General features: G+C 61.4%; 1 protein-coding gene across 4 annotated transcripts in view; it reads right to left on the bottom strand.

Moving 5' to 3' along the window:
• ADCY3 (adenylate cyclase 3) overlaps window positions 1–26,572 on the bottom strand; it is an 80,421-nt gene that overhangs the window by 7,380 nt on the left and 46,469 nt on the right. For all 4 annotated transcript variants that reach the window (XM_062209068.1, XM_062209066.1, XM_062209067.1 and 1 more), the window contains exons 4-12: window positions 7,124–7,254; window positions 6,673–6,784; window positions 6,420–6,547; window positions 5,210–5,368; window positions 4,510–4,684; window positions 3,102–3,230; window positions 2,353–2,495; window positions 2,039–2,200; window positions 607–694 (exon numbers count right to left, since the gene is read on the bottom strand). In XM_062209068.1, coding sequence (XP_062065052.1) covers window positions 607–694; window positions 2,039–2,200; window positions 2,353–2,495; window positions 3,102–3,230; window positions 4,510–4,684; window positions 5,210–5,368; window positions 6,420–6,547; window positions 6,673–6,784; window positions 7,124–7,254 — 1,227 coding nt within the window. The remainder of the gene's footprint in view (window positions 1–606; window positions 695–2,038; window positions 2,201–2,352; window positions 2,496–3,101; window positions 3,231–4,509; window positions 4,685–5,209; window positions 5,369–6,419; window positions 6,548–6,672; window positions 6,785–7,123; window positions 7,255–26,572) is intronic.

A 26,572-nucleotide genomic window follows, 5' to 3' on the forward strand; every position in this document is an offset into this window, starting at 1 on the left:
GGAAGGGATGGGATGCGAGGGCCGTGAGCCGCCGAGAGCCGTCTCTGCACACTTGACCTCCAAGCGAGTCCCCAGAACTAGAAAGTAGGGTCCTGTCCAGGAGCCACCCAGGGCTGGGCAAGGGCCCTGCTGGGAGGGGCGCAGGGGTCCTGGTGCTCGGGGCAGAACTGCGGCCTGCACGTGCCCGTGGTCTCCAAGACAGACAGGCGCCTCCCGAGACAACGTGGGCAGCTCGCACAAGAGGTGAGGCCAGGCCGGGCACGGTTTTCAGGGCCCAGCTGTCCCTGCCTGTCCTCCGTCAGGTCCTCCCAGTCACCTGGCAAACCACCCGTCTGGTTCTCTCATTGGACACTGCTTTCCCCTTGTACCTGTCAAATGTTCTGCCCGGCGTCCCGGGGCCCTGCAGTGTGGCTTTGAGGGTCTTCCAGCTGAGGCCCATCGGGCCCTCCTCCAGCGGGGCTGCCCTGTCTCCACTGAGGCGCCCGTTCCCAGCTCTGCCCCGCCCCCCACACCCGCCCAGAGCAGGGCAGCTGGCACACCCCAACAGGACAGCCCGGGCGTCTGTCACGAGCAGACAGGAGGCCTCCCCTGAGAAGCAGGTCTTACCCGGGGAAAGATGGCAGCCAGCGAGCAGACGGTCAGGATCAGGAGCAGGACCTCCCCGACCACAAAGGTCACGTAGTTTGTCATCAGCCTGTGCCGGACAGGTGACGATTGAGGAGGGCCAGAGACCAGGCAAGCGGCTCAGAGAGCGGAGAAGGAGAGACGGAGGAGGGCGGCCCCTCCACCACAGCACAGGCCTGCGCCTGGACGTCCTGGGCAGGGCCAGGCAATCGGCAGCCACTGCCTGCACGGACTTGACAGAGAGGCCCCGGCCCTGGGGGCGGCACCAGCTGCCTGCAGGGCCTGGGGACGTGCCATGTTCCGGGGGTGTGGGGGTGTCACGGACAGCCTGGGCAGAGCCCCACAGAACCCTGGGAAGGGATTCTCAGGAACGAGTACGGCCATGAGACGAGGCCAAGGGCCCGACTTTGCCCAAGGGAGCCACCACCGCCGCCTCTCCCCCGACCCCACCGAGCCCCTCCGGTGCTGCCGAGAAGCGCTAGGAACACTAGGAACACTAGGAACACACGGCTACCACCAACCTCAGCGCCCGCCGTCCCCGGCTGCTCACACGGCTGCAACGGAGCTCAGCCCTCCGTCTGCACCCTGCCTGTGTGGACGACTCCCACGCAGGCTCCCCACACCCACCCTCTCCCCCAGCACCCGCCAGAGCGGCCAGCCACTCGGACCTCACGTGTCCACCGCCTGGCTCTGCACCTCTCCTGCCTGCCTCTCCCCTTCCCACACCCTCCACCCTGCCAGGTGCACAGAGCCTGCTTTCCCACCAGGCCGGCCTCCCAGTCACCCATCAGTCACCACCAGTCCCCAAGCACTGACCCCGCCCACTGCCCTTCCTGTCAGCGGCTCACTGGGGTCACTGCCATCCGTCCCCAGCCTTCCCAAGCCATGTCACATGGGGGTCCTCTACTCGTGTCCCCAGCGGCCACCAATTTCTAGGGTGGCAGCTGGTGGTTCAGCTGTCAGGGCCTCCCCATCGTCCCCGCTAGAACACAAAGCCAGGAGGGCTGGTGGGCCGCCGCCGTGTCACTGCTCTGTCCCCAGGGCACACGGCAGAGCCTCGGCACCCACCCCAGGCTCGAGGTCTCAGCGTGCCGCCTGCCCAGGGCTGATCTGCCCGTGACCACGCATCCAGGACTGGGGCCAAGCGGCTGAGGCCAAGACTCCACACCCCTCTCTGCTGGGCACCCCTGAGCGAGGGGAAGGGGAACAGCCGCCCTGCAGGGGGCGCTGTGGCGAGGCCATCACCGTGTGGCCCCCAGTCTGTCTGCACCGAGACGGCCAGAGAACGGGAGGCCCAGCAACCCAGGCTGAGGCAGCGTCCCCACCCCGTCCACCCCGACTCCTCTCCGCAGGGCTGCCCGGGGCCCCGGGGGCGCAGAGGAAGGGCCCGGCCGGCCGCCCCTCTCCCGCTCACCAGGGGTCGATGAGGATCTGCACCACAGCTGTGCACAGCAGGACGACGCAGGAGCAGCTGAAGGCGGCCCCGCTCTGCTTCTCCTTCTCCTCCGAGTAGCGGGCCTCCAGGTCGGGCTCCATGAAGCGCATGGACAGGAGGAAGGTGTTCCTCTTCTTCACTCTGCGGGGGAAGCCAGCCCCGACTCACCCTCCGGCTCTGCCGCGTCTGCCTGGGCAGGGGACACTGCCCAGGGCGACCGCAGCACCCCGAGGACGACTGTGCCCAGGGCGACCGCAGCGCCCGGCCCCCCCTGGCCCGCGGGCGCCACTTACACCTGCGCGGACTCGCGCTCCAACAGGGCCTCGTTGAGCAGCTGGTTGAGTTCGTGCTCGTCCTCGGAGGCGTCCACCACGCGGTCGGCCAGGTCCTGCAGGCGCAGCCTCCGGCGAGGGTTGGGGAAGGAGGGGTTGTCCGCCTGTGAGCCGGGGCCGGGAGGGGCCGTGTCGGTGAGGAGTGGACTCCTTTAGCTCTAAAACACCGCCCGGTGCGCCCATGTGGCTCCATCCTGCTCGGGTCTAGACCCAAAGCCACAGTGCTGCCCGGACTCCCGGGGTGGGGCCCCGACGGCAGTGCGGGGGGAACAGCCCCCTGGCTCCCGAGCAGGAGACGGGGGCAGTCAGGGTGGCTGCAGGGTCGGTGCAGTCCTGGCGCTGCCGGCTGGGCCGTGCACACGGAGCCATTCGCGTGGGCACCCCGGAGCAGGAAGGGCTTGGGGAGTTGTCAAAGGGGCCCACGTCTGGCTCACTGCAGGGAGGAAGCTTGGAGGCGGACGTGATGAGAACATGTCCTTGTCACCAGCGGGTTGACAAGGAAGGGCAGGCGGAGCCAGGGCACCCCCACCGCTTTCCTACCAGCAGTCACGAGGGAACGGGGCCCCAGCTGTGGCAGCACAGCCACCGGGCGCACCACAGCTGAGACGTGGCGGGGTCGGGCTGCGCAGCTGTAACAGCGCCAGTGCATCTGGAAGCCAGAGGGGCCCCAGCCCCCTCCTCCGCAGTGGCCTGTCCCCAACCCCACATACCTGCGCCTCCTGCTGCTCGGGCTCCTCCCATGTGGAACTGCCGGCCTGGCCGCCCCCCACGGGCTCCTTGGTCTCAATGAGGGCAGGCGAGCTGGGCTTGGAGGAAGCTGGCGCTCCGTTGGGCAGGGCCTGCAGGGGGAAGGAGCGGCTCAGGGCCCACACACACACACAGCCCCCAGGAGGCTTGGTGCTGGAACTGCGGGAGCCCTGCTGACTCGGGGCCCCACGGGTCAGCCACTTTGCACCGCTGTCCTCAGACACCACTTTCCAATCACCGCTGCTCCTCTTTCTGAGCCGTGACCCGTGACGTGATTCAGAGGCCTCCCGGGCGCGGACCCCTGTCCAGTGTCTCGTCAACGTCAGGTAACTGCACAAAGCCACCTCCCCAGGGACAGGACTTTCACAGCCGAGTTCAACACTGTGACACAGGCACACACTTCATCCCCTCAGTGAGTAAGCATTTATCGAGCCCCCACTACGCGACAAGGACTGGCCTGCTCCCCAGGGATACAGACACAACGTCCTCGGCTCGCAGAGCTCTCTCTCCACGGAGGAAAGGTGGAGTCGAACGCGAGCAGGTGTGACGTGCACTCGGCACACAGGGACATGGGAGGGGCGGAGTGGAACGCAAGCAGGCGCCACATGCACTCGGCACACAGGGACATGGGAGGGGCGGAGTCGAACGCGAGCAGGCGCCACGTGCACACGGCACACAGGGAGAGGGAGCTCGCTCTGGGAGAGAAGCAGGAAAGTGGGCAGGGCTTGCTGGGGAGCCCATCTGTAAAGGGGAGGGGGAGGTGGCGTGTCCCTGTCACAGGGAAGGTGGCAGCTCAGCAAAGACCTGAAGGAGCAAATCGTGTGGCAGGGCAGGCTGGGGAGAGCTCCAAGCAGAGCGTGGTGCACAGCTGAACGGCGTGTGGAGCACCAGCGAGGAGGCCAGTGGCGCAGGGGCAGTGAGCGGGGGAGGGGGCCGTGGGGAAGCCCCCACTAAGACCCAGCCAGCAGGAGCACCCGTTCCTTCACTGCCCACGCACTCGGCCCTGGGTGCCCCTCCCCGTGGGATCCCACTCGCCCTCCGCCACACTGTCCCCTGCGGCTTCAGTCACTTCCTCCGAGCCGGGGACCCTTCCCCTCCCAGCCACTTCCAGGTCCCGGGACCTCCCCTCCTGATGTGGCTGGGGCACCTGCAGTCACCTGGGTATCCCCCTGCCGTGGATCACGCCCACGACTCCCCCAGAAACCAGCCGCCCCCTAAAAGGCACCATGGCCGCACACCGGCTCCGTGGGACGCGGAATCGGGCTCGTGCCAGCCTGGCCCTGCCCTCTGTGGGCCAGGGGGGCTCCTGCCAGGTCCCCCACAACCTTCTGGCCCCTTCCTGTGGCTGCCCGCTCCCTGGCGGCGACTCACCGAGCTGTGGAGGCCGTTCTGGGCGGTGGCCTTCACGGCGGGCTGGGAGGCGATGATGAGGTAGGTCTCGATGCCCTTCTCCTCCAGGTAGTCGCAGCGGCTGCCCCCCTCGCCCGGCTCCACGTCGAACTCTCCCTTCAGGCAGTCCAGGGTGCTCTGGGAGATGTGCACGCGCCTGTGTTGCAGCAGGAGAGCGCTGAGCGCGGGCCATCCTGCCACCAGCCCACTCCCCTCTGCTGGCCGGGGCGGCTTTTCCGTGTGGGCTCCTGAGAGCCTCACATGAGGTCAGGGCCCCTGTCTGCTCCGGACTTGAACTTCACGGTGCCGAAGGCCGAGCCGTCCCCACCTCGTCTGAGTTCTACTTGCAACCCCGGCAGCCAAGGGGTCACCACCAGGGACAGCACCGTGGTGGCCCTGGAAGGGAGGGGCTGACCAAGGTGGAGGCCCTGCGACCAGCCGGCCCGGAGCACAGGGCGTGGGCAGCCGCCTGCTGGCTGGTTCTAAGGAACCACACCACCTGCAGAGCGCTCTCTCCCAGCCTGCAGCTTCCCGCGGGGAGACCAGGGCTGTGACGTCGAGACAACGGCCAGACCCCAAGCAGCAGCAGGAGAGGAACACTGCCCTGTAAGGCCCTTTGACCCTCATCAGGGCAAGGGCCCGTCCCTGGTCCCCACGCCTGCCCCCTAGAAGGGACGCTTACCCGGGGATGCCGCCGGCCTCCATCTTATTGGCCACGGTGACGTCGGTGGACCACACGTCGTACTGCCAGCGTTTCTGGCCCAGGACGCCCCCCAGCACGGTGCCCGTGTGCACCCCCACACGCATGTCCACGCCAGTCTTCGTCTTCTCCCGCACATACCTGCCAGGGACACACAGCAGGAAGGGGTTGGCACCTGGCCCTCGGCAGGCAGTCGTCCCCTCCTCTCCTCGGCTCTCTTCCTCTCCAGGTTGGGGGGGGGGTCTGCTGTGTGCACCCCCCCCCCCAATCCTCTGTTTTCAGCCTGCATCTAACCGAGGTTGGGTTAGAGCAGGCTGGGGCCATGCCCGGGTTCAGCCACCGCAGGCCAGAGGGACTGGGACGGGGGAGGCGGAGGTGGAGGGGCTCCCTCCATCCACTATGTGCCCAGCATCTCCCAGGCGCAGAGGTGAGTGGGAAAAAAGCCCAGAACGGGCTTCTCGGGGAGCAGTCCAGGAAAGGACAAACAAGCCCTGGCAAATTCCGAGACTGGCCTGGCGGGGAGGGGCGCGCAGCTGCCCCCAGCGCCCCCTGGGGTGAAGTCCCAGGCCAGAAGCAGGGGAGGTTTCACCCAGCAGACACAGGGCCAGCTCCCTGAGACGGGAGGAGGGCGCGGCGTGCCATGGGCCCTGGCCCATGGGGTAGGCGCGCTCGAGAACTCCCCTCTTCCCTTCACTGCTGGCTGTCACCCCAGGGGCCACCCTCCTGGGGATCCCCAAGCCCACTGCGGGCAGTGACAACAAGGGCAAGAAGCGGGGAGACGGTTTCCTCCTCCTCCCAGCCCCAGGGGAGCAGAGCCTGGGTTCCAGTGTCGCAGCCAGTGCCCCGCCTGGTGTGACCTCAGTGGCTACTTCATCGGGGCACAGGGAGGACAACCCTCCTTGTGGGAAGGGTGGACGCGGTGAGACCAGAGAGAGAAGAGATGGGGACACATTGGCAGGGGCGCGGGTCCCAGAAAATGTCACACACTTCAGAACTGCCGCTTGCAGCTGGCAGGTCTTGCTGCTGCCCCGGGCCAGGGAGGTGAGCCACGTGCAGACCTCCTGAGGTCAGGGGCCGATGACTCGGCCACAGCCGACTCCCCCGACGGAGTCCCCCAAGCTGTACTGAGCACGAGGCCCGCCTCCTCTGGTGTCCAGGGCCAGAGCCCTCCCTCCCGGAGGTCCCTGCTTACGAGATGGCCTCCACCATGGCGAGCCCCATGAGGATGGAGCACACGGCATGGTCCTCCCGGTAGTCGGGCAGCCCGCAGATGCAGTAGTAGCAGTCGCCCAGGATCTTGATCCGCAGCTGGTGGTATTTCTGAAAGGGCAGGGCGTGGCTGCAAGGACAGCAGAAGCAGCAGGGGAAGACGGGGTGGGGGGGGGGGTGGGGGGGGCTTGCCGATGCCCCGCCCCCGTGCAGCAGGCCCCCGCAGGGGTACTCACGGCCGCCAGTTTGTCGAAGCGCGCAAAGAGCTCGTTGAGCAGCTTCACGAGCTCCTGGGCACTGCAGGCAGAGGACAGCTGAGTGAAGCCCACGATGTCGGCGAAGAGGATGCTGCAAGAGGCAGCGACGGCAGGAGGTGAGGCCGGGACCCTGCGCCCCACCCCACACGGCAGGAGCCTGTCTCGGCTCCAGCCCCGGAGCAGTGAGACCCCGTGCTTCCAGGTAGACTCGGGGCTCTGCACAGGGACCCCTCTGCAGGCCTCCCTGCGGGTCGTGCGTGTACCATGACAAGGCTGGACCAGGCAGCCCAAGCCCTTCCCACGCCGACACCTGCCAGTGTGGCTCTCCCAGACTGTTCCATGGAGGAGCTGAGGTCGGGCCTGGGGAGGGGCTGGCCCCTGGGAGAGCCTGCAGCCCCCCCCCCCACCCCCCGCGGTCCCACGCACGCACCTGACGTTCTCGTGGCGGTACATGTACATGGTGTTGAACTGCTGCTGGTCTTTCTGGCTCTCGTCCTTCTTCATGTCCTTCAACATCTCGTCGGCCACGTGCTTGGGCAGGATGGAGAGCATGAGGTTCTCCTGCGGGGAGGAGCACGAGGACGCTGGGCTCCAGGGACAGGGGCTGCCCTGCGCTCTGGCGAGAGCCAGCACCCGGGGACCACAGGGGCCTTCCACCCAGGAAGACCAGGGGCCGGGCCAGGCAGCTCCGGGTCGTGCTTGTTCAAGGTCGCGCCAGCCCCTTCCAAGCCCCGAGAGGAGCCAGAAAGGCTGCCAAGAAGCCCTGGTGGTGCTGCTCGGCGCCTCCTCCTGCAACAGGGGGTGTGAGGGTCCTGGGTCAGCCGCTGCAGAGGGAGCCCCCGAGGGCAGGACTGCGGGGTCACCTTCATGTCACCCACCCCCGTCTGTCCTGCTGGGGGCTCCGGCCAGGGGCACCTGATGTTCTCGCAGCGGTACATGTATGTGGTGTCACTCACAGGCGCAACCTGAACCAACACCTACAATGTGACAGATGCCAGTGATACAAAACCTGCCAGGTGTGTGTTTCTGCCGCCCCAGAGCTTAGGGTCTCACAGGGACACAGCGGTCTGAGCAGACAAGGCCCCACAAGAAGGGAGGGATCAGAATCAGCAGAGGTGGGTGTGGGGCAACCAAGGAGGGCTCCCTGGTCTTGAAGACATGGTACGGGGAGCATTCCTGCCGGAGGGGCCACACGTTCAAAGACACAGACACAAAAACCCTACCGCCTTCAGGGTCTGCCAGTATTAGAGAGAGAAACGGAAGCCCAGCTCCAGAGGCAGGCACAGCGCACACAGAGCAACCACGCCAGCAACCACAGCCTAGGGGGGGTGGGAAGCCCGCGGCTGCCGCTCCGTAGCGCACCGCTGCACCCAGCTGCGCCCTTCTTTGCGTGTGGTCGCAGTGGCACCCTGCTCCCGCAGTGGACCGGGCGGGGCAGCAGACACCACGTGGCCCATGCGGCTGGAGATACTGACTCTCCGGATGACCTGGGCTCCTGGGTAGAGGGTGCCAGTCTCCAGAATACGGAACAAAGGAGGAGAACCTGGCGGGAGGGGCAGATGGGAGGCCTCCCCGTGGGGCTGCCCAGCGTCATGTGCTCCCAGGAAGGAAGCTGTGGGAAACGGGAGATGAATGACACAGGCTGCGGGGCGGACTCGATGACGGACAGCACAGGGCTGCCCCTGGGGAAGGCCAGGGAGGACGGTGTCTGGGAAGGGAGGGGAGAGGAGGAGGAGGGCCTCAAAGGCTGAGGTTTCATGGGAGGGAAACTGTAAAAGGCGGGCAGGCGGGGAACCGTGGCTAGCAGTGGGGAACTGAGGCCCGTGGGCCAGCCTGGAAGAGGCCACAGAGTCAGCAGCAGAAGGTTGAGGATAAGAAAGTGAGGGGCTCAGTGACCCGAGTGCAGGTCACAGGAGCGACCGACGGAAGCCAGGAGCTGGTGTCTGGTCCTCAGCACGTGGGGCCTGACGGGTGTGCACCAGGGCACAGGGGGGCCGAGGCCAGGGTTCTAGGCTGCTAGGGCAGGAGGAGGGGACCTTGCCCTCTGCCAAGGCCCGGGCAAGAGAGCCAGGCCGTGCTGATCTGCTCTGCCGTGTCCAGTGGGCTCAGAGAACACCGCTCAACCTGTGTTTTGGATGCACCTGCTATGAGGCAGGAGGGGCCGGCACAGGTTCAAGTGCTGTCCTGCAGGAGGAGCCACCAAGAGGTCCCAGAGGCTTCCCCACCCCGAGGAGCAGCCCTGCTGCAGGGACAGCCCTGCCTGTCTGCTATCCATAGCCCAGGAGCCCCCGGCTGCCCACCGGTCCTGCCCCAAGGGGGGCCCAGTCTCCTGGGCTCTGTGAATTCACGGCGGGGTTGGGGGCCCGGTATCCTGGGCTCTGCGAATTCACGGCGGGGTGGGGGGCCCAGTCTCCTGGGCTCTGTGAATTCATGGCGGGGTGGGGGGCCTGGTCTCCTGGGCTCTGCGAATTCTTGGCGGGGTGGGGGGCCCGGTCTCCTGGGCTCTGCGAATTCACGGTGGGGTGGGGGGCCCGGTCTCCTGGGCTCTGTGAATTCACGGCGGGGTAGGGGGAGAATGAACCATCTCTCTTGCCGTGATCACAGGTGCCCTCTGCCCAGCACGCGGGGCCCAGGGAGCTCACACTGGTTTCGCTCCGACTCTCCCAGTTCAAGGGCAGTGGCTCTTTCCCCGTTAAACACCTCGCCCAGGAAACATCGCTGCAGCCCAGGGATGAGAAGCCAAGGTAACCCAGGTGCGCCAGATCCTGGTTCCGCCTGAGCCCTCAGGGAGGCTGAGCCAAGCAGGTGCATGTAACTCAGGTGACCCTGTCCCTCAGCTGGGTGGTGAGGGAAGGCTAATGCAAAGGGATGGGTGTGGGGGTCTCTGGTAGACCTGGAGCCCCCTCCCCTAAGCCTAACGAAAGTGGGCACCGTGGAGAAAGCTCTCAGTTTGGACAAAGGAGCAACCTCTGGGAAAGTGTTCAAGGAAACCCAGACAGGCCCTGCAGCGCGAAGCAGCCTGCAGAGCTGCTGGAGTCTTGGCGGGCAGGGGCCAGGGGTCTGACGCAGGTGGGCGGGAGGAAGCGCTGAGCACAGTGATCCGGGCGTCCCAGCCTGGCCAGGAGCACGCTGCCCCAGACACACGCGGCGCACAGTGATGAAGAGCATGGGGCCTTGGGCTTGACGGCCCGGGCAGCTCCCAGACCTGTCCACACACACTGGCTATCAGACAAGTTCCTAAGCTTCTCTGTGCCGTGTCTCCTGGACAGAACAGGACGGAGTGTCTCACGGCCGTGGAGCGCGGCCAAGGGTGTGCAGACGGCAGGTGCTGCGGGAACATGAGGCCGGATCTCCCTCTGGGCCCCAAAGCCAGCTCCCGCGCTACAGACCGAGAGCTCCTGCCGGGGGCAGGCAGAACCACGCGTGGGCCGCAGGCCGGATCCTGCCTTCCGATCGGTCCCAGCCTCTCTCTCTCTGCCCGGCTCCCCACCTCCACCTCTTTGCTCACCTGTGTGGTCACCCAGAGCGCTGCTTAAGGTGTGCAGCGTGGATCAGTGCGAGGGGCGTGGGGGAAGTGAGCGGGGGAGGGATGCCGAACGAGGTTTAAGAAGACAGCAGTGCCACACTGGGCTCGCTGACAGCCTGCGTGCTGCAGCCCCAGCAGCCGGGGCCACACGTCTGCCCTCATCCACCCTCTCAGACTCCGCCCCAGGTGCCCTCCCGCCACAAAAGCTTTTCTGGGCTCCCTTGGATTCTGGGGGACTGCAGAAGCCAATCCAATCCCACAGGAGCTCCAAGCCTCTCACCTCCAGGCCCGCCCCTGCCCCTCCTTCTGCCACAGCCTGGGGCTCCAGGGCCAGCCAGTGAGGAACTAACCTGGGCAGCCCCAAGGCCCAAAATGCAGGTGCCCAGCTCCCAGGCTGCAGCTTCCCTCGGGCGTGGGGGCGGGAACTTCACTTTCGCATTCTGTCTCTCCCTAACCTTTTCCAAGAGCAATCTATGAGTCTAGAGGTTGGAAATCGTCTTGTGGACAGCAGTAAAGGAGCCACAGTTGTAAACCAGGGCTACCGACACACTCGCGTGGCTTATGGGAACCTCACGGTCAACCCCAAAGGGCAGCAGGCAAACCGTCCACCCTAAGTCATTCTGGGAACGAGACCGGCCTTAAAGGAGGCGGCACCGCGGCAGGGAGGGCAGACGGAGCTTGACAGACAAGAATGGGGCGGAGCAGGGGGCTGTGGGTGTGGGGACTTGGCAGGAAAGCCCTTCCGGTGGCCGGAGCCCAGAGGGAGAACAGCCCCCCACCCTCCCCCACGTCCCAAGCCCCTGGGATTCTGGTGACAGCCTCTGAAGGGGCCTCCCTGGCGCCGCCATCCACAGAGCTCCTGAGCCCTGTGCGCCCAGCACCCTGACTTTCCCATCCCCACTCCTACTGCTCTCCTCTGTACCCGCCCTGTGTAGACTTACGTGGGTACCCCGCCGTGGGCCACCCCTCCCTACACCCGCGCGCTGACACCTGCCTCCCACACACACCCCAGAAAGTCCCTGGCCGCACTGCCCTCCCCACCTTCCTACTGGAGTTGACCTTGCTTGCCCTGATATTTCAGATGTTCTAATCCCTCTCCTCCATCCTGGCCCCGCTTAAGGGTGTGACGTGAGCCAGGATCTTCTAAGGAAACGCTCTTACACACAGGATCTCGGATAACCATTCTCAGACCCCGGGTGAAAGACCCCAACCCTATGATGTGTGTTTTGGGGGTGGGGGAGTGTGGGGAGGAGGTGCAGGTGCACTTGTTTGGTGGGTCTAACGGGGGGAGGGGCCACTAGGCTAGCTCAGGGGCCAGAGCTGATGGACATGGCTGGGTCTCCCCAGCTACAGGCAGAGCACACTCTTCTACATGTTTTAGGAATCCTAAGAATGTTCCCAACCTTTGACCCATTAATGGCTCCTCTGAATTTAGCCAAAGGAAACAATTCAAATAAGTTAAAAAACATTGTGCAAGGTCTACACTGTAGTATGACAACACTTGTGGGAAAAACTCTAAGCCAATGGCTAAACTGTGACGAAAGCTCACGCAACCTTAAAAACAATCACGATCCAAACCTGCACAGCAAAAAAACGTGAAGCGGGTGGGCAGGGCTGGATCTATTCTGTGAAGGCGTGCTGAGACACACGCGGGCACAGCTACAAAGAGCATACGGGCAAAAGGAATTTAACCTGGGGATGGAATTGAGGGAAACTTTAAGTGGCTTTCCAAGTCCTTATACAGCGGTGGCTGCTCTTTGTCCAACTCATTTTCAAGGTGGAAATGCGCACAAACCTCCGGGTGCCTCCAGCTGCGATCCCAGCCCTGACCCCAGCGTCTCTGTGACAGCCTTCTTAGAAAGGAACGGCCCTTGGGGCTGGCACTGTGGTGCAGTGGGTGAAAGGCCCCAGCATCCCATATGGGCGCCGGTTCTAGTCCTGGCTGCTCCTCTTTCGATCCAGCTCTCTGCTGTGGCCTGGGAAAGTGGTAGACGATGGCCCAAGTCCTTGGGCCCCTGCACCCACGTGGGAGACTCTGAAGAAGCTCTTGGCTTCAGATCGGTGCAGTTCTGGCCATTGTGGCCATTTGGGGAGTGGATCAGCGGATGGAGGACCTTTTTCTGTCTCCCAGCGCCCCCCTGTAACTCTACCTCTCAAATAAATAAAATCTTAAAAAAGAAAGGAATGGCCCTGCAAGGCCAGCCTGGGGTCGGCTCTGCACTTCTGTGTCCTCCAATGGCCTGAGAAAGCAGACCTGTGGCGGGGAGAAAGCAAGGAGCCCCCGGCCCGGGGCGGGCAAGGGGAGGCGCGGTGCCTGGGGAGCCCCGGCAAACAGCAGCTCCCGGGCCATGCAGACACCCGTGGCTGACAGCCAGCTCCCCCGTCCTCGGCTGCAACGCTCCATCCACCCTGGACTTCCGATGCAAGCGCAACACCCACCCCCCACGTCAGTGTTGGCCACAGAGGGCAGGCGGGGGCAGCAGCTTGAGGGCCCTGACCAGGTCACCCGCACCCTGCTCCTCGCCACTGAGGCGGCAGTGGGCTCGCCGCCCCAGACCCAGCCACACCTCAGGAGCCCAGGGCAGCACCTGCGCTCCAGGCCCCGCCCACCGGCCTCCCCCGCAGCGCCTTCGGGACTTCACGCCTCAGTGCCCGCGCGGGGCCGGGCTGGCACAGGATCGGCCTCACTGTCCATCAGAAGTTGGCGGGACGCCACCTGAGGAGCAGGGTCTGGAGGAAACTGAGGGGAAGAGGCTTGTGTGTGGGTCAGAGGCAGGTTTGCACACAGGAGCGACATTTTTTTCTGGAAGATTCTATCACCCAGACCACTGCCCCCAGCCAGGTGGGACCAGGATGCTGGAGAGAGGGGCCCACGGAAAACAAAGCATCTGCAGAGGCGCGGAGGCAGCCCACACCTGGATAACTTACAGGTGGTCTCAACCTCCCTCTCACATCCCCACAAGGAAGCTCTCTGGAGACTCCTCTCCACAGCACCAAATGGGTTATCCGGTCTGATAACACTGAGCGATAAAACCTCACGGCCTCCCCACTGTGGGGAGGGAAGGCACCCTAGGGGCAGCTCCTCTGTCCAGCATTGGAGGGGCCACCCAGTCTGACAGCACTGAGTAGTGAAACCCTGGGAGCCTGAGCCAGCGCTGTGGCTTAGTGGGTGAAGCCGCTGCCTGCAGTGTGAGCATCCCACATGGGCGCAGGTTCAAGCCCTGGCTGGGGAATGAACCAGCAGATGAAGACCTCTCTCTGCCTCTCTGTAACTGCCTTTCAAATCAAAAAATAATTTTTTAAGATTTATTTGAAAGGCAGAGTTATAGAGAGGTAGAGAGAGAGAGAAAAAAAGGTCTTCCGGCCGGCGCCGTGGCTCAACAGGCTAATCCTCCGCCTTGCGGCGCCGGCACACCGGGTTCTAGTCCCGGTCGGGGCACCGATCCTGTCCCGGTTGCCCCTCTTCCAGGCCAGCTCTCTGCTGTGGCCAGGGAGTGCAGTGGAGGATGGCCCAAGTGTTTGGGCTCTGCACCCCATGGGAGACCAGGATAAGCACCTGGCTCCTGCCATTGGAACAGCGCGGTGCGCCGGCCGCAGCGCGCTACCGCGGCGGCCATTGGAGGGTGAACCAACGGCAAAAGGAAGACCTTTCTCTCTGTCTCTCTCTCTCACTGTCCACTCTGCCTGTCAAAAAAAAAAAAAAAATTAAAAAAAAAAAAAGGTCTTCCATTGCTGGTTCACTTCCCAGATGGCCGCAATGGCCAGAGTTCTGCCGATCCAAAGCCAGGAGCCAGGAGCTTCCTCCAGGTTTCCCACATGGGTGCAGGGGCCCAAGGGCTTGGGCCATCCTCCACTGCTTTCCCAGGCCATAGCTGAGAGCTGGATCAGAAGTGGAGCAGCCGGGACTTGAACCGTTGCCCATGTGGTATGCTGGCACCACAGGTGGCTTTACCTGCTATGCCACGGCAACGACCCCATAAATGAATGAATGAACGAATGAACAAACCCTGGCAGGAACGGCACCTGATTCTCACTCAGCAAACCCTCTGTCCTGGAGGAGGAGGAGGAAGAGGAGGGGAGGGAGAACCACAGACCCTAGGCCTTCTTTACTTACTTGTGTCTGCTCACTTAAGCCTCTGTTTTTATAAGGGTTTTATAATGCGGTTTTCAGAACTGAACTGAAACCGGCACTCCATCTTCGGAAAACTCGAAGTCAAGGATGTTCGTTGTCAGGACTGAGGTATGGTAATTCTCACATTCCTGAATACATCCGCAAGGATCCTCGTTGTCAGGTGAACGTGATCAGCCCCAGGCCCGTGTGTACAGGGACCAGTCCCCAGTGCCTCTGCAGCCCGCAGTACCCTGGGGTCCTGGCCTGTAGGTGCTCACTCCTGAACTTTGGAGAACCGTGCCAAGAGGCAGGAATTTTTAAAGCATGTGCAGTGCTGAAGGTGGTGAGCTCCTATTCCTGGCCACCGGGTGGGCCTGGCAGGCGCCGCCTGGGAAGCTCCGGCCACGCCCTGGGCGCTGAGGCCAGGGCACGAGATGGGGCCTGCAGAGAGGGAGGGAGACGGGCAGACTGCCTCACCATCTCTCCCCAGCCCTGCAGAGCCGGGATGAGTCTCCTGAAAACACAGGGTGGTAACAAAAATCAGGGTTCCGACCTTTCTCTGGGAAAGAGAACAAGCCCTGAAGGTCCCTAGGAAGCTTTCTGGCAAGAGTACAAAACCGCCCAGCTCCCGGGGAGAAGCACAGAGGCTGGCCCCGGCAGTGGAGCCCTGGTCACAGGGGCCTGGGCCTGGATCCTCGGCCTCCCGCCACCCCGGGCCAGGGTCTCCTCGGCTGGGAACACAGAGCTGCTGGGCTTCCAGGTGGGCAGTGAGCCCCTGGCCAGGGCAGTCGGCGTCTCCGCAGTGACTCATGCCAGGCCTTGCCTCAGGCTGGCTCAGGAGGAGACGGAAGGAGGCCAGCACCGCTCCCGAGGGCTCGGCTCTTACAGCTGGTGCGCTGACGAAGCGTTCAGGAGTTAATTACAGCAAGGTGGCCAGGAGGGATTTGTATGAATGAGCTCGGCTGCGGAGAGCTGTGTTCTACAACACCCCCGCAAGAGGGAAGGAGAGGGAGAGAGACCGACACTGCGCAGGGAGCCTGGGCCGTGTGTGCACGTGCACACAGTGGACCCAAGCGGGCGCGGGCTCAGTGTCCGTGTGAGGCACATGTGTGACGTCCGCATGTCCACAGGGTGCGGCCGTGCCTGCATACGCTACCTATGTTCTGTGTGTTCACACACACACAGATGTAGCAATGTCACTGCGAGCTGGGCACAGGCTGTGAGCAGACCCACAGCTGTTCTGGTCCCACTTGGTCCAGATCTGGGGGGCTCCTGGGCTATCTGGAAGCCGAAACGCCACTGGACCCCATCAGGGTGTCCGTCCTGGCCTTTCAGGAGGTGGGGAGTGGAGAGCAGGAGGACCAGGCCTGCTAGCCCTGGGGCCAGAGCGCCACAGCCCCCCCTCCTGGAGGGGAGGACAAAGGCCCAGAGCCACAGGTGCTACTGCCCCATCTGGAAGACACGGTTGCCACCTGTCACTCACAGGACGGCTACTGGTCATCCATGCCACTCCCTAAGTGCTGGGCGGAGCTGACTGTTGAGAGCGAAGAGCTTGTGGACGGCGGGTGCTCTCCCAGGGCAGCAGTGTTTTGCTGTCTTTGGCCAAAGGCTGTGGGAATCTAGAGCGGAGGAGGAGCCCCATAGCTAAAAATTTAGCGACCTTGCCAATGCCCCTGCAGCATGAGAACCGGCACCAGCCCACGTCCCTGGAGTTATCAGGAAAGGGCCCCGGCCACCTCCAGGCTGTGTCCTCTGGGACCAATGTGGAGTTCTCAGACCCAGGCCAGCCCAGAGCACTGCCCCTGCCAGGGGAGGGGGCGGGACACTGAGCACGGGGGACGTCTGGGGGGCCACTGTGCACGCTGGGGGACTGCGGCATCAGGAGACGGCCGCGTGTGTGGTACCTGGAGCCCTCACCGAGGGCCCAGAGCACGAGCTCCTTAGAGGGCTGCAGGGTTAATGAGCTGTCAGGCAGGAGCCGTGGCCCCAGGGGCCAGCCCTAGCCTCCAGAACAGAGCTTCCCACAACCACAGAGGGATTCTGTTCCTGTGCTGTCCAGCATGGTAGCCACGCGCAGCTTTGGAGTGCACGAAATGTGTCTAGTACAACCAAGGAACTTCAACTTTCCAAGTTTCATTAAACAGCTACCCACGGCCTGGGGCTACTGTGTTGGACCACGCTACTCCGGCTAAGGACAGCTACACGCCAGCTCTGAGGAGGGGCAGAGAGGAGCTGCCTCGCGCACTGGGCTGTTGTCACAGCTGTGGTGCAGGAGTGTTTGCAATGTCTGCCAGGGACGCACAGGCTCCCTGCTCTGACCTTGCCCCAGAAGCAGCAGCTCAGCACTGCCATGGGCGTGAGGGCCCACGCTGATAAAAATCTCCCCTCTGCCAGGGTTCCCACGGGTGCGATGCCTCCCTTTGCTGCCTCCCACCGAAGTGGTGAATCTGGCCAGTGGTCTAACCGAACGCCTCACCTTCCTTCACTCCCTCCATGCCAGCCCGGCCCAGTGCAGCCCAAGCTGGCTTCTGAGTGGTCTCCTGACTCCAGCCCCTCCCACACAAGGAGCCAAGAACCTTCCTCCAGTACCATTCTCCATCACCCGCCACCTACACACACGCCCCCCAAAGCGCATGTGTGCACAGGCTAACTCGACCCCACCTCTGCCCCTCACTCCCATCAAGACCCTTCTGTCCACCACCAAACATTCGCCAGAACCCTTCCCTCGTCTGGAAAAGCTGCCCCCCACCCCACGTCCACCGTGTTTGCTAACTCCGATGACAAACACGCCTGGGGCTGCCTGGGGCTGCCCTCCATCCTCTACCCTGCCTTGGCCGTTCCTTCTCGCACGTTCGTTCTGTGCCAGGTGCTTTGGTTTGCCCTCGCTCGCTTCCTCTTGCTGTGATGTACAGTGGTGACATCCAAGCGCGGCCCCAGCCAGATCTCCTGGGGTCTTCTGTCGCACGCTGCTTTTGCCAGTTTGAGTACAACCTGTCGCATCCTGAACACAGCGGGACCTGGCTGATGTGGTGAGACAGTCACTGCCGATTTCTACTGGGTCCTGTATCCTTGGCCAGCTCTGCCAAGCCCCCAGGTGGCTCTGAGGCAGAGCAGGAGGTGGGCAGGTCTAGGACTCACCTGCCTTCCTATCTGTCCTTGGGTAGAAGCAATGGCAGTGTATCCAAGACTCAGTGGGTGCTGCCTGGTCGCCAGCACGCTCCGAGGTACCGTCCCATAGCCTCGTCCCAGCGGGGCCCACGCAGAAGGCTGCACACGCAGCCCAGAGCCCTCAAACCTGCCAGCACTGTGAGTGACGCACGGAACGAGCTCTGTATGCAGAAAGCGACTGACGGCGTCCCAGCCAACGCCCCACCCAGATGTCCACAGGGCGCCTCAAGCTTATTAGCAAGGCCTGCCCCAGCCCCAGCACCTGTCCCGCTGCCCATCTGTAGAGGCAACTCTGGCCTCTCGGCGGCTTCCAGGCTACAACCCGGTGAGTCCCCCACCTCCCAGGCCATCCGAGGGTAAATCCTGTCGGCGCTGCTTTCAAGACCTGAACCACCTTGTCCCGCCCCTCTTCCCCGCCACTGCCTCCCGTGTGGCCTGAGCCAAGCCTCGCGCTCAGACGCCGCACAGCTGCCTACTGGCCGCCCTGCCATGCTGATCCATTTACAACCCGAGAGCTTCCGGGGCTGCCCTCCCGTTCCGGGAACAGCCCAGGTGCAGGGTCTCGGCCTCACCTCGCTCGGCACCGTCTGCCCTGGCCTCCTGGACGCCCCGGGAATACTCAGGGCCTCTACTCCAACTGCCCCCTTCCAGAACAATGCGTGCTCATGCTCTCGCTGCCTTCAGCCCCGCTTAGGCTGACCCCAGGAGAAAACCTCCCCGGACGCCTTCCCCATGCCCTGCCTAAGCCCCTTCCCTGGCCCGGCGCTGCTCTCTCGCTCCTGACATGGCACTTACTCGTCTGCTTTTGTCACCGCACTCACAGCTGTAGCCCCGGTGCCTAGCAGGGAGCCTGAGTGGTTTGGATGTTCTCCTTTAGATCTCTCAATCCTACACTGGTCTCATGTCACAGAGAAATGGACTCAGAGGGCATAGTCATTATTTCAAAGTTACGTGGGGAGTGGCCAGGCTGGGATGTGCATACAAACCTTACTCTTGAGTCTTGCAATGACAAATCTCTCCACTTCTCAGGACAGTCAAAAATCTAGGGTTTTTTAGGTTGTCACTGTGGCGTGGCGGGTAAAGCTACCACCCGCAGTGCTGTCATCCCATATGGGTGCTGGTTTGAGTCCCGGCTGCTCCATTTCTGATCCAGCTCTCTGCTATGGCCTGGGAAAGCAATGGAAGATGGCCCAAGTGCTTGGGCTCCTGCATCCAAGTGGGAGACCCAGAAGAGGCTCCTGGCTCTGGATCAGCCCAGCTCTGGCCATTGCGGCCATTTGGGGAGTGAACCAGCAGATGAAAATCAATCTCAATCTCTCTCAGTCTCTCTCAGTCTCTCTCAATCTCTCTCTCTCTCTCTCTCTCTCTCTCTGCCCACCTCTGTAACTCTGCTTTTCAAATAATTAAATAAATCTTTTAAAAAGTAAGTGTCCAATAAACGACCCCTATCATTTAGTGAACCTCATTCTGACAACCAGATAAACATGAGATGCACCACAACACTGGCCACAGGCAGCAGCCTCTACAAGAGTTTGGAGAGAAAAACGCTGCCGAGGACACAGCCAGGGTACACGAGCTGCCAGAGCGGCCGGGGCCCTGCAGGAAGCCACCCAGCCAGTGCAGGGGTCACCAGCAGCGCTGCCCTCCCACTCCCACCAGGAGCCCATCATGGCTCCGGGACCCCGCACACGGGGAGCTGCTCACCTACATATCTAAAGCATGGGGCTGTCATGCTAATCCCCGGATGTCAGTGTACCGAACGTTCTGTGAAACCAGAGAGGTAGGGGGCAGAACCAAGAGAGCACTAACCACTGCTTCACATCACGGGACCCCACCTCCTGGCTTCCCTGTGCCCGAGAGGCCTCCCCGGCTCAAATAAAAACCACACATCTGCGGCCCATCTGAGAGTGTTTTCAGGCTGAGCTGGGGTGGGGTGGGGGCGTGTCTCTGTGGCCCCTGGCAGGTGTGACACGGCTTTGACACACCTGTGCTGGGTGCTGGTGACACTACAATGGGCAACCACCGTGAGCAGGAGTAGAAACACAGAGCTACCCCTCTCCATCCCAGACTCACCTCCTGAACCCCTCTCCATCCCAGCCTCACCTCCTCAACCCCTCTCCATCAGCCACACCTCCTCAACTCCTCTCCATGCCAGCCTCACCCCTCCTTTCTCCATCCCAGCCTCACCTCCTCAACTCCTCTCCATCCCAGCCTCACCTCCTCAATTCCTCTCCATCCCAGCCTCACCCCTCCCCTCTCCATCCCAGCCTCACCCCTCCCCTCTCCATCCCAGCCATACCTCCTCAACCCCTCTCTATCCAACCTCACTCCCTGCCCCCTCCACACCAACCTCACCTCCTCAACCCCTTTCTATTCCAGCCTCATCTCCTCAACCCTTCTCCATCCCAGCCTCACCCCTCCCCTCTCCATCCCAGCCTCACCTCCTCAACCCCTCTCCATCCCAGCCTCACCTCCTCAAACCCTTTCCAACCCAGCCTCACCCCTCTCTCACTCAGACTCACCTCCTCAACCCCTCTCCATCCCAGCCTCGTCTACTCTCCCTGTGTTTAGTGGCTCCCCACCTCACCGGGGTCTGAAAACAGTGGGCACATTGGAGTTGACAAGGGAAGCCCAATCCCAGGCCAAGAAGCAACCGGCCTCTCTGTCCCAACTCCCTCTCTTCACGTGACCTCCCCTGAGCACGGGCCCAGGCTACGATTTCTCCATGTCTTGTCCTCATGATGGAAGCAGGGTTGGCCAAGGTCTGAGGGGAGAGACCAGGAAGCGAGCTGCAGGAACAGCTTCTCAGTCAGCATCGAGTTGAGCCCCAGCCCTGCCTCCCAGGGGAGGTCTGACTCATGCGGCATCTGCACATCCCTCCCCTGAGACCTGCTCCAGGGCACAAGGTCACCCACTCCGAGAAAGGGCATGGCATGAAGAAAGGCCATCCCTTGTCACAGGGGACCTTGGGCGCTGCGATCCAGCAGGAAGAGAGGTGCGGGAGGCAGCTATGTGTCTGTGCACCCCAACAGAGGAAGAGAGCCCCCAGTGGCCCCCTAAGCCACAGTCTCCAGGGTGCATGAGGACAGAGAAAAGCTCGCCAGTCTGTGACCCGCTGTGGTCAGCCCCAGGCTCTCCCTGGCTGCAGCTTCCTCCCCTCCAACAAGCAGAGCCCAAGGGCAGCCCCTGCCTCCCCGAAGGGGGCCACAGGTGGGATCTGAAGGAAGGGAGGGGCCCGCACCTGCCTCAGCCACACCCCCTCCCTGGGCACTGAGTCTGGGCCTGTGATGGAGAAAGGCTTGCTTTCTTTTCTCTCTTCTCTTTCTCTCTCTTCTCTTCTCTTCTCTTCTCTTCTCTTCTTCTTCTTCTTCTTCTTCTTCTTCTCTCTCTCTCTCTCTCTCTCTCTCTCTCTCTCTTTCTTTCATGAGAGGAAAAGACAGAGAGAGAGGTCTTCCATCCGCTGGTTTACTCCCTAGATGGCTGTAACGGCTGGCACTGAGCCAATCCAAAGCCAGGGGCCAGGAGCTTCTCCCGGGTCTCCCAAGCAGTTGCAGGGGACCAAGAGCCAGGGCCATCTTCCACTGCTTTCCCAGGCCACAGCAGCAGAGAGCTGGATGGGAAGAGGAGCAGCCGGGACTAGAACCGGCACCCATATGGGATCCTAGCGCTGCAGGTGGAGGATTAACATACTGCGCCACAGCGCCAGCCAGGGAAAGGCTCCCAACTCTAGAGCGGGGACCTGGCAACAGGTGTGTTTTAGGTGCGTTTTTCTGGATGACTCCTGTTGCCAGGTGGCAGCTGGGTGCCTAGCAACCTCTGAGGTCCCCAGCTAAACCCTGCAGCATGGTCACAAGGGAACAGTGACAAACAACTCTGGTTCTTTCCCCTGGGCCTGTGGCTCTACCCCAGCACGCCCACGGAGCCCAGGAGCTGGAAGTCTGCCAGATAGCCCAGCTCCAGGTACTGCCACAGACCACCGACAAGGTCAGAGATGCTCCAGGGTCGCACTCGGAGCACCCAACCCATGAGGCCTTGGAGGGGGCCAGGCCCACTCCCCTCCCCACAGAGGAGCTGGAGGCAGGTGAAAGCAGCAACAGTGGGGCTGGCGCTGGGCCGCAGTGGGTTAAGTCGCCGCCTGCAGTGCCAGCATCCCATATGGGCACCGGCGGAGTCCGAGCCGCTCTACTCCAATTCAGCTCCCCTGCTAATGCGCCTGGGAAAGCAGCAGAAGACGGCCCAAGTGTTTGGGCCCCTGCACCCACATGGGAGACCCGGATGGAGTTCCAGGATCCTGACTTTGGCCTGGCCCAGCTCTGGCTACTGTGGCCATTTGGGGAGTGAACAAGTGTTTGGAAGATCTGTGTCTTTCTCTCTGTAACTCTGCCTTTGGAATAAATCATTAAAAAAGAAAAGAGGAGCCGGCACCATGGTATAGTGGGTAGAGCCACAGCCTGCAGTGCTGGCATCCCATATGGGCGCCGGTTCTAGTCCCGGCTGCTCCACTTCCGATCTAGCTCTTTGCTATGGCCTGGGAAAGCAGTGGAAGATGGCCCAAGTCCTTGGGCCCCTGCACCTACATGGGAGACCTGGAAGAAGCTTCTGGCTCCTGGTTTCAGATCGGCTCAACTCTGGTCATTGTGACCATTTGGGGAGTGAACCAGCGGATAGAAGACCCTTCTCTCTCTCTGCCTCTGCGTCTTTGTAACTCTTTCAAATAAATAAAGTTTTTAAAAAAGAAAAAGAAAAGCAACAAAGCTGCTGAAACCCAGCACCCTTTCAGTGCCCAGCACCCCCTCCCCCCAACATCATCCATCAAGCTGACACACCCACCCTGCCACCCTGGGCCTGCTCTGCTCCTCCACAGGGGACCATGGCTGTGGCTGTGATTGGCAGCAGGCCAATCGCCCAGGGCAGCTGTGCTGAGAAGAGAGGCAGAGGCCTGGGTGGGGGCCTGGCCTCCATCTCATCATGGGTACGGCAGAAGAGGAGGCCCAGAGAGGGCACTGACCAGAAGGAGGCCACACAGCCCTGGGCAGGCTCTAACTTCTACCGCACACTCCCAGGCAGTTCAGGGAACAAGACAAACCCGCTGACAGCATAAGAGCTGAGACAGAGACACCGACGCTGCGCACGCGCTCTGTAGAGAGGTCCTTCAGCAGGGGTGCAACATCTCAAATTTCTACAGGCATCAAGCACGCGTGTGTGGGCACACGGAGGGCAGCTCTGACCACTAAGGGCGCCTTACACGGCAGCCACGCCCACACAGCTTCAGAGCCACGCCCACACGGCTTTGGGGCCCCTCCTCTGAGGCCTCCCAGCAGCCCTTGCCCAAAGTGTTCCCCTTGCGTTCTCTCATTTTCACCCTCACCAGGGCCTTGCACAACAGGAAAGCGACCTCTGCCACTCGCCCTGGCTGGGCTGCGAAGATGCATCACGGGTGCTCCTGGAGTAGTGCCCAGGCCCCTCGCCACGTCAGCCCAGGCCACGGGGCCCCGGGCAGCGCCCCGCTGCGTCTCCCCAGGGCGGGGCCGCACCAAGGGGCTTCGTGGGTTCTGGACTCCCGGCTGCCCCCTTCCTTGCCCTGACTTCCCCAGCATCTCATGCCAGAGGATGCAAGTGGAGACCGGGGCAGACAAGGGCCAAGGTCCCACGGGGAGAAGTGAGAAAGCCGGGCACTGGCTGCAAATCCCAGGTCCGAGATGGCCTCTGGGGCCGATCACAGATCCAGGGTGGGTCGCAGGGAGGGGAGAGGCACAGGGCAGCGTGCGGGTGCCAGGCGCTAGGCTGTCTGTCCTCGCCAGGAAGGCTCGGGGCGCCCCCGCTCAGCAGGTGCTTCTCTGTGTGGTTCTAAAACTCCAGCATGGCCAGGGAGGATGCCCGTGATTTGGAACTACCCAGAGGTGACAGTTGTAGGCACTGTACATGTACCAAACTGTAGGCTTTTAAATGGTTAACTCCATGTTACACGAACTTCACCTCAAGAAAAAAAGACGACAAAATTAAGCAAATCTGAAAGCCTTTTCTAGCCAAGTAGCCAACTTATAACACCGCATTTGGGGCTGGTGTTGTGGCACAGTGCGTTAAGCTGCCACCTGTAATGGGCACCACACGGGCGCCGGCTAGAGTTCTGGCTGCTGAACCTCTGGTCCAGCTCCCTGCTAACGTGCCTGAGAAAGCAGCGGAGGATGGCCCGAGTGCTTGGGCCCCCGCATCCGCATGGGAGATCCAGAAGGAGCTCCAGGCTCCTGGCTTCAGCCTGGCCCAGCCCCAGCTCTTGCTGCCATTTGGGGAGTGAACCAGCAGATGGAAGACTGATCTCTCTCTCTCTCTCTCTCTGTAACTCTGTCTTTCAAATCAATAAATACATTTTTAAAAGAAACCCTACATTTATTTTAAAAATGTATTTTAAAAAGAAAATCCCAGATTATGGGAGGTTTGGGTGCTCTCTTCTATATTTATATCTTCAAAGTTTTGTCCACTAACTGTAACATGATAATAGTCTGAGTGTCTGTTATGGCCTGGCTCAGTGATAAATAATACATTTACTTCCCATAAGAATCAAAGTGAGAGTGAAGGGGGAAAGGGAGAGGAAGGGAATGTCATTATATTCTCAGAAATGTATCTATCAACTTTGCTGAATCTAAAAAACTCAGACAACGTGGGGGCAGCCATGTGGTGTAGCTGGTAAAGCTGCCGTCTGTGATGCTGGCATCCCACATGCATGCTGGCTCATGTCCCGGCTGCTCCATTTCCAATCTGACGCCTGCTGATGTGCCTGGGAAGGCACCGGAGGATGGTCCGAGTCCTTGGGCCCCTGCACCCACGTGGGAGACCTGGAGGGAGCTCCTGGCTCTGGTTTCACCTGGCCCGGCCCCAGTCGTTGTGGCCATTTGGAGAATGAACCAGTGGATGGAAGATTCTGTCGTTCCCTCTCTAACTCTGACTTTTAAATAAATAAATAAATCTTTAAAAAATAATAAAAAGAATTAAAAAGAATCATGGTGGCATGGGCCTAGGAACCTTGATCTTTATTCCAGGTTCTTATTCTCCTGCTCCCTCCCCCGTAAAACTTCAAAAAGAGGCACAGTATCGTGCACGAGAGAGAAGAGGATTCATTACAGAGAGAGAGAGAGACGCTCATTCACACGGGAGCGATATGTTATGAGCAGGGCACAGCGCTGCCCGTGAGGAGGGGGAGAGAGAGGATGGCTGAGAAGCGTCCCAAGCATGGTCAGGGGCCCCAGAGCCCCACCCCACCCCACCCCAGTCTCCTCCATGAGGTAGGGGTGGCGCCTTAACTGAATAAGCACCTGGGGTGGGGTCTTCACATGGGTAAAGCTGTATGGGACGTTTATCTCCATGTGGATTTCATTCCCATGTGCTTATGGGGTGTCTCCTCCTTCCTGGCCCTGGGTGAAACACAGGTGCATCCTGGGATGTGGACATGTTCGATTGACAGGTGAAGGGGTAAAGTTAGAGAGCAGGACTGGCCAAAGTCCCCGCCCACCTGGACAGAGCTAACTCCTTGCCAACTTCCCCGTATCAAGAGGAGGTAGGCAAGAGATGGGCTTCCAGGTTTGCATGGTGTTTTTTCTTTTTTATTGAAGTGAAATTCACGCAAGAAAATTAACTCCTTAAAGGCACAACATTAGGCAAACACCACCTCCAGCTAGCCCCCTAATGTCTTCACCCCCCCCACAGAAGACTAAGCACCTGCTCCAAAACTGCTATGTTAGCACTGCACCATGCGGGAATCAGGGGTCAGGCTGGTGAGGGTGCTGGCTTTCAAAAAAGAAAGCCTCCACCAGTATGATTTTCTTTATATTTGTCTATTTTTACCAAGCATCAGACAATCCACGCTAAGAAAGAAAAGAAACTTCCAAGCTCGCCTTTACCTGGCTGTGACTCGAACCACAGGCGGGAAAGGCAGCAAGGAGCCGAGGTGCTAGCCCTGTGCCTTGGAGCTGCTCCCTGGCGCTGGGGTTTCAGCCAGGAATCCTTGGAGCAGCTTCCAGGCTTCCGAAGCCAAGAAGCATTTCCTAGGTAAACAGAAGAAGCGGTGCCAGTGCACCCTCGTTCAGGGCCGGGAGCGGGGGACACTGCCTCCAGCCCTACGAGACATGATCCGCCAGTGTTCTCCGGCGTGAAAAACAGGCTGCTTCTTCAGTCAAACGCAGAGCTACAGAGGACACGACAGATCCTCTCCTGGGTACGTGTCCAAGAGAACGGAAAGCAGGGGCGCACCCGGACACTGGACACCCGTGTTCGCACAGCAGCGCCCACAGCCAGAGCTGGGAACGACGCACACCTCCAAAGAGAGCGGCAGACGGCGGGACAAACACACGGGGAGGGGCTTCCGACCTGGGCAACGAGATGCTAAGGGACCAGACTCAAAAGGACACGAAGCACCTGACAAAGCGCCCAACAGGCAAATCCGGGAGATGGGAAGCACGGCAGTGGTTACCGCAGGCTGGGGGATGGGCAGCGACGGCTGCGTGGGGCTGGGGAGGGCAAAACTGTCCTGGAAACGGACGGCGCTGGCGGTGGCTCCACCAGGAACGCTCTGACGGCCGCTAGATCATACACTTGGACACGGTTAAACTGGCGAGTTTTGGCTATGAATATTTTACCATAAAATCAACGCACACACACAAATAATCTCCTAAGTGCCTATGTCCTTCGATCCAGCAGTTCTACTCCTAGACTTTCATTCTTCAGATGCACTTACACATGTGTGGACATATATTTTTTTAATTTATTTGAAAAGCAGAACAGACAGAGAGAGAGAGAGCGAGCGCTTGATGGAGCAGGACCTCTCATTTGATGACTTATTGTACAAGTGCCTGCAATGGTCAGGGCTCAGCCAGGCCACAACAGAAGGCTGGAACTCCATCCAGGTCTCCCACGTGGGTGGCAGGGACCCGTGCACTTGGGCCGTTATCAGCTGCCTCTCGGGTCCGCGTAAGCAGCAAGCTGGGATCAGGAGTGGAGCTGGGACTCAAACCTGGGCACTCAGACGTGGGGTGCAAATGCCTGGGCCCCGTGAGGGTGTTGATCACAGAGCCAGAGGAGAG

Source organism: Lepus europaeus, chromosome 13 (assembly GCF_033115175.1).
Source record: "Lepus europaeus isolate LE1 chromosome 13, mLepTim1.pri, whole genome shotgun sequence".
Lineage (NCBI taxonomy): Eukaryota > Metazoa > Chordata > Mammalia > Lagomorpha > Leporidae > Lepus > Lepus europaeus.